The sequence below is a fragment of the Emydura macquarii genome, unplaced genomic scaffold (genome assembly GCF_026122565.2).
Source record: "Emydura macquarii macquarii isolate MOO-44397 ecotype Brisbane River unplaced genomic scaffold, CSIRO-AGI_Emac_v2 contig_3485, whole genome shotgun sequence".
Classification (NCBI taxonomy): Eukaryota; Metazoa; Chordata; order Testudines; family Chelidae; genus Emydura; species Emydura macquarii.
The window spans coordinates 653,861-659,860 of record NW_027133622.1 but is presented as its reverse complement, the minus strand read 5'-3'; the positions used below and the strand labels follow the sequence as shown (position 1 = coordinate 659,860).

The 6,000-nt window shown below is 55.0% G+C and overlaps 1 protein-coding gene across 1 annotated transcript in view; it reads left to right on the top strand.

The window, feature by feature from the left end:
- Positions 1 to 933: 933 nt before the first annotated feature.
- LOC137144803 (transmembrane protease serine 9-like) overlaps positions 934 to 6,000 on the top strand; it is a 30,388-nt gene continuing 25,321 nt past the window's right edge. The window contains 6 exon segments of the mRNA XM_067535290.1: positions 934 to 988; positions 2,164 to 2,190; positions 3,954 to 4,116; positions 4,281 to 4,552; positions 4,865 to 5,022; positions 5,217 to 5,430. Coding sequence (XP_067391391.1) covers positions 934 to 988; positions 2,164 to 2,190; positions 3,954 to 4,116; positions 4,281 to 4,552; positions 4,865 to 5,022; positions 5,217 to 5,430 — 889 coding nt within the window.

Sequence of the window (6,000 nt, the reverse complement as noted above, 5' to 3'; positions counted from 1 at the left end):
ACCCGGCAGAACCTGGTGAACCCCCTTGGGAAGGTTCCCAGGCCAGTCCAGAACACATCCCCCATCCCACCTAGGCCAGTGGCCCCATGTTGCAGAATCATGAGTGGGGGAGTTCTCAGCCACACAGGACACGGGGAAGGAGCGAGGGGCCAATGGGGCTGGGGGGAGAAGCAGGCTGGGAAGGAGTAGAGTGAAAACTGGGAGATAGGAGATTGGAGGCCAAGAAGTGGTTTTCCTGGAAGGGTGAGACGAGGCAGGGGATGGGAGGACTGTCACTGTCTATCCATATTGTGTCTGTCTGTCCAGGGTGTGTCCATCACCCGTTACCCAGAATGATACAAACTAAATAACCCCAAGAATACTGTGACTTTCCTTGGGCTCGTCTGTCTTTGGCCATTTAGACAACACAAGGAACCCACACACCCCTGAAGGTCACACACACACACACTGGAGTATCACCACACACACACAGATGCACACACACCCGGGAGCCTAGCTATAAACACATGCACACCCCAAAGTTGAACTACACACACACAAATGTGCACACACAGACGCGCACACAGCAGACCCCGGTGAGCCCCCTAGGGAAGGCAGCTGGGGCATTTCAGGACACATCCCCTCATCCCACCTAGTCCAGCAGCCCCATGTCTCAGAATCACGAGTGGGGGAGTTCTCAGCCGCACGGGACATGGGGAAGGAGAGAGGGGCCAATGGAGTGCGGGGAGGAGGCTGGGTGTGGGGAGGGTGAACATAGTGGAGTGGAGGCAAGAAGTGGCTTCCCTTGAGGGGTGAGATGAGACAGGAGTTGGGAGGACTGGCTGGGTGACATTCCCAGACTGGGCAGACAGCTGACACCAGGGAGTGGGGTCACTGGGGCAGCTCACCGACCTCCTTGTCCCCTGTGGAAGCTGAGCTGGGAGCTGCTGTGCCATGGGAGCCCCCTGCGCCCCAATAACCATCCTTCTCCTGCTGCCTACACTGCAGGGTAAGTCAGGGCTGGGAGCCAGGACACCTGAGTCATATGGAAGGGGAGTGGGTCTAGTGGGTTAGAGCAGGGGGGGCTGGGAGCCAGGACTCCTGGGTTCTATCCCTGGCTCTGAGAAGGGAATGGGGACTGGTGGTTATTGCTTGGAGCCAGGACTATCCAGGTTTGTTCGCTGACTATGGGAGGGGAGTGGGGACTGGTGCGTTAGAACCGGGGGGCTGGGTTCCCTTTCAAGTGGGGTCGGATCTATGTGGTTAGTGCAGCGATACTGAGGCTTGGGAGTCGCATGTGGCTCTTTAATGTGTCTCTTGCAGCACATGATATTAAAGCACAGTGTGATTTAATTATTGACCAATCTGAGTTATTAACCAGTCAGGAGGGTTTTACTGTGTTAGTAACCAATTATTGCTGATAAGGTAATAACCCTTGGTCAGTCGTTTTGCTGTGAGTAATATACATACAGAACTATAGTAAATGAAACAATGAATTCAGATGACCATGGCCCTTCTGGGTGATGTTGATCTCTAATTTGGCTCCTGAATCAATGAGGTCTGAGTGTCTAGAGGTGTGGGAGGCTGGGAGCCAGGACTGCCAGGTCCTGTGGGAGGAAAGTGGGGGCTGGTCTGTTGAAGCGGCGGACACTGGGAGCCAGGACTCCAGGATTCAATTCTCAGCCAACGACCCCCTCTCTCATCCCCACCCTCTGAGCCAGCACTGAAAATCTACCTTACAGTTCTTGAAATGCTCCACACATGGTAATAACCCAGGGATGAGTGTGCAGCAGTTAACAAGACACCAATATGAAACGCAGTGGGAAATCCCTGTCTCCTGGATTCCCCAGCTATGTCCCCTGGGCTGGCCAGGGAGTGAAAGACTCAGCCATTGTCCCAGAGCCAGAGAGGAAACCAGGACTCCTGGCTCCCAGCCCCCATGGCTCTAACCACTAGACCACCCTCCCGCTCCTCTAGCGTGGGAAAGAACCCAGGCATCCTGAAAGCTGTGCATTATTTTGCCCTGTTTACATTTAGTAAGGGTTTCTTTCTTTTTCTTTTTCTTTCTTTCTTTCTTTCTTTCTTTCTTTCTTTCTTTCTTTCTTTCTTTGTGATTCCTGTTCATTTCTGAAACCGGTTCCTCGGCTTTGCGCCATCTGTGACGCCTCCTCCTATCTCCTGCAGCTGCACCAGAATATGGAATCCAGACAGGTATGTAACGTCTCACTTAAATCATGTGACCTATCGCTTCAATCAGCCTCTTCAATAGATGACTGGAGGATAGCTAACATGATGCCGATTTTTAAGAGAGTTTCCAGAGGTGATCCCGGCAGTTACAGGCTGGTAAGCCTGACTTCAGTAGCAGACAAAGTGGTTGAAACAACAGGAAGGAACAGAATGATCAGACACAGAGATGAACACAGTATATTGGGGAATAGTCAAGATTTCTTTTGTCAAGGGAAATCATGCCTCACCAATCTATTAGAATTCATTGAGGGGGTCAGCAAATATGTGGTTGTGAGTGATTCAGTGGATACTGTGAACTTGGACCTTCAGAAAGCCTTTGACAGAGTCCCTCACCAAAGGCTCTTAAGTTGGGATGGGATAAGAGGGAAGGCCCTCTCCTGGCTCAGTAACTGGTTAAAAGATAGGAAACAAAGGGTAGGAATCAATGGTCAGTTTTCATAATGGGGAGAGATAAATACTGGTGTTCCCCAGAGATCTGTACTGGGTCCAGCACTGTTCAACAGGTTCATAAATGGTTTGGAAAAGGGGGTAAACAGTGAGAGGACAAAATTTGCAGATGATACAAAATTATTCAAGATAGTTAAGTCCAAAGCAGACTGCAAATTGTTACAAAGAGAGCTCATGATACTGTGTGACTGGACAACAATTTGCAGATGAAATTCAATATTGAGAAACGTAAAGTAATGCACACTGGAAAACATAATCCCAATTACACATACAAAATGTTGGGGTTTAAGTTTGCTGTTACCATCCAAGAAAGAGTTTGCAGCAGCAGTCAAAAAAGCTACCTGAATGTTAGGAACAATTAGGAAAGGGATAGATAATAAGATGGAAAATATCATAGTGCCACTATATGAATCCATGGTCAGCCCATACCTTGAATACTGTGCACAGTTTTGGTCACCGCAGCTCAAAAAAGATACATTAGAATTGGAAAAAATACAGTGAAGGGCCACAAAAATGATTAAGAGTATGGAACAGCTTCCATATGAGGAGAAATTAAAAGGACTGGGATTGTTCATCTTAGAAAAGAGACAACTAAGGGAGGAGATGACAGAGGTCTATAAAATCACGAATGGTGCAGAGAGAGTGAATAGGGAAGTGTTATTTACTCCATCACATAATACAAAAACCAGGGGTTATCCAATTAAATTAATAAATAGCAGCTTTAAAACATAAGGAAGTATTTCTTTACACAATGCACAGTCAACCTATGGAACTCCTTGCCAGAGGATGTTGCGAAGGCCAAAAGTATAACTTGGTTCAAAACAGAACTAGATAAGTTGATGGAGGATACATCCATCGTGCTCTGGGTGCCCCTAAAGCTCCCACTACCAGAAGCTGGGATTGGACGACAGGGGATAGATCACTCGATGATTGCCCTGTTCATTCCCTCTGAGGCACCTGGCATTGGCCACTGTCAGCTGACACGACACTGGGCTAAATGGACCATTGGTCTGACCCAGTCTGGCCATTCTTATGTATGAATCACAGGGCCCCAGGGCAGCACTAGGGGGTGCTGTGCTCCAGGGAGTGTGGCAGGGCTCAGTAGGGGGTGCCCTACCCAGGCAATGAAGGCTGACTCCCATGCCTTGGGGTGGTTCACGGGGGTGCCGTGCAGCACCCAGCACGCGGCACCCAGGACGCTGCATTGCAGCTCAGCGCAGCTCCACCAGGGAGCAAAATGTTGCCGCCGCTTCCCCATTGTTCTCACCCTCCGCCCGCAGTGTGTGGCCAAGCGGGGCCCCAGGCTCGGATCGTGGGTGGGGAAGACGCCCCGCTGGGGGCCTGGCCCTGGCAGGTCAGTCTGCAGTATGATAACCGCCACGTCTGCGGGGGGACCCTCATCAACTCGGAGTGGGTGCTCAGCGCTGCGCACTGCTTTCCCAGGTGGGTGACCAGGGCTGGAACAGCGGGGGGCTGTGGGTCGGGAATGAGGGGCACCAGCGGAGCTGGAGTGGGGGGAGCCCAGGGCTGGGACAGCAGGGGGCTGCAGGTCGGGAGTGAGGGGCACCACTGTTGGTCTGTGGGCGCTGACCCTTCTCTTGCCCCAGGCACGCGGAGCTGTCTCGGTACCAAGCTGTCCTGGGCTCCCACCAGTTGTCCATCCCAGAGCCCGGCTCCCTGCGGCTGCCGCTGTCCCGCGCCTTGGGCCATGCACTCTACTCTGGGGAGGGCTCCAGCGGAGACATCGCCCTGGCCCAGCTGGGCCGCCCCATCACATTCACCCCACAGGTGCTGCCCGCCTGCCTCCCGGATGCTGGGATCCACTTCCCTGCCGGGACCCTCTGCTGGGTGACTGGCTGGGGGTCCCCACGAGAGGGAGGTGAGGAGAAAGGGAGGAGGCAGCGGGAGGGTGGGGAGAAGGGAAGGGGAGGGGAATGGAGGGGTAGAATAGGGGAAGTAGAGGGGGGAGTGGTGGTGGGAGGGGCCATGAGGAAAGGGGAGTGACGGGGAGCACTGAGGGGCCAGGAAGGGGAGAAGAAAGGGAGGGGGACGCAGAGAGGAAGGGGCAAGGAAGGGGCATTGGAGGGGGGAGCATAGGGAAGAATGGGGGGCAGGGAGGGGTGTTGTGTCCTCCTCTTCCCCCACAATCCCCTCTCCCCCCACCAGTGTTAACCTTTCCTCCCCCCTCTAGACCAGCTGCCGGCCCCCATGACTCTGCAGCAGCTGCAAGTACCCCTGATCGACCCGCTGCCCTGCGATGCCCTCTATCGGCACCGGAGCTCAATGAGGGAGATCCAGGATGACATGGTGTGCGCCGGCTATGCCGAGGGGCAGAGAGACACCTGCCAGGTGAGAGCAGGGGGCTGCAGGTCGGGAGTGAGGGGCACCGGCAGAGCTGGGGGGCAGGTCTGGTCTGGCAGGGGGCTGTCGGTCAGGAGTGAGGGGCACCAGCAGAGCTGGGGGAGGGGAAGCCAGGGCTGGGCTGGCAGGGGGCTGCGGGTCAGGAGACAGGGGCACTGGTGTCACCAATTCTCTCTCCCCAGGGTGACTCGGGGGGGCCCCTGGTCTGCCAGAAGGCTGGGCTGTGGGTCGTGGCCGGCGTTGTCAGCTGGGGTGAGGGCTGCGCACTTCCCAACCGCCCAGGGGTCTACATCCGCGTCAGCGCCTACCTGGGATGGATCGGACATCATGTGCCCAACGCCACCTTCGGGGTGGTCAATATAACCACATACAGCCTGCCCAGGGGCAGCGCCCCCAGTCCTGTCCCTGCAGCCCTGCTTCTAGCCACCTGTCTGCTCAGCATTCTCTGAGCCCCACCCCCTGGAGTCTTAAGCCTTGCCCACCCACATAGGCCACACCCCCTGAGAAGACTGCTGCTGAATGTTCCCCACCTCCCCTCCAGTGAACTATGGTCCCTTCCTCATGGGCTGTCTATGAGCCCTGCCTGCCACCACCCAAGTGACTCCGCCCCTTCCAGCCACGCCCATCAATGGACTGTACTACACAATCACCCCCCCTTCCCCTGTGGACTCTCCTTCGTGGCCAGTGGTCCTGCCTGCCTCATGTCAAGCAACTCCGCCCCCTTCCAGACACACCCACCGGGCCATGACATGCTACATCCCCTGGTGGAATGTACCCCAAAATCACCCCCCGTGGCCAATGGATGGGTCTCACCTGCCTCATGTCAAGTGATTCCTCCCCTTTCCAGCCACACCCACCCAGCCATGAGCCTCCCCCCCATAACATGGGTGGACCACAGCCAAGCAGCATGTGACACCCGGCTGCTTGCCTGGGGCTGATGGGTGCATTTGCCTCTCCCGGGCTTCC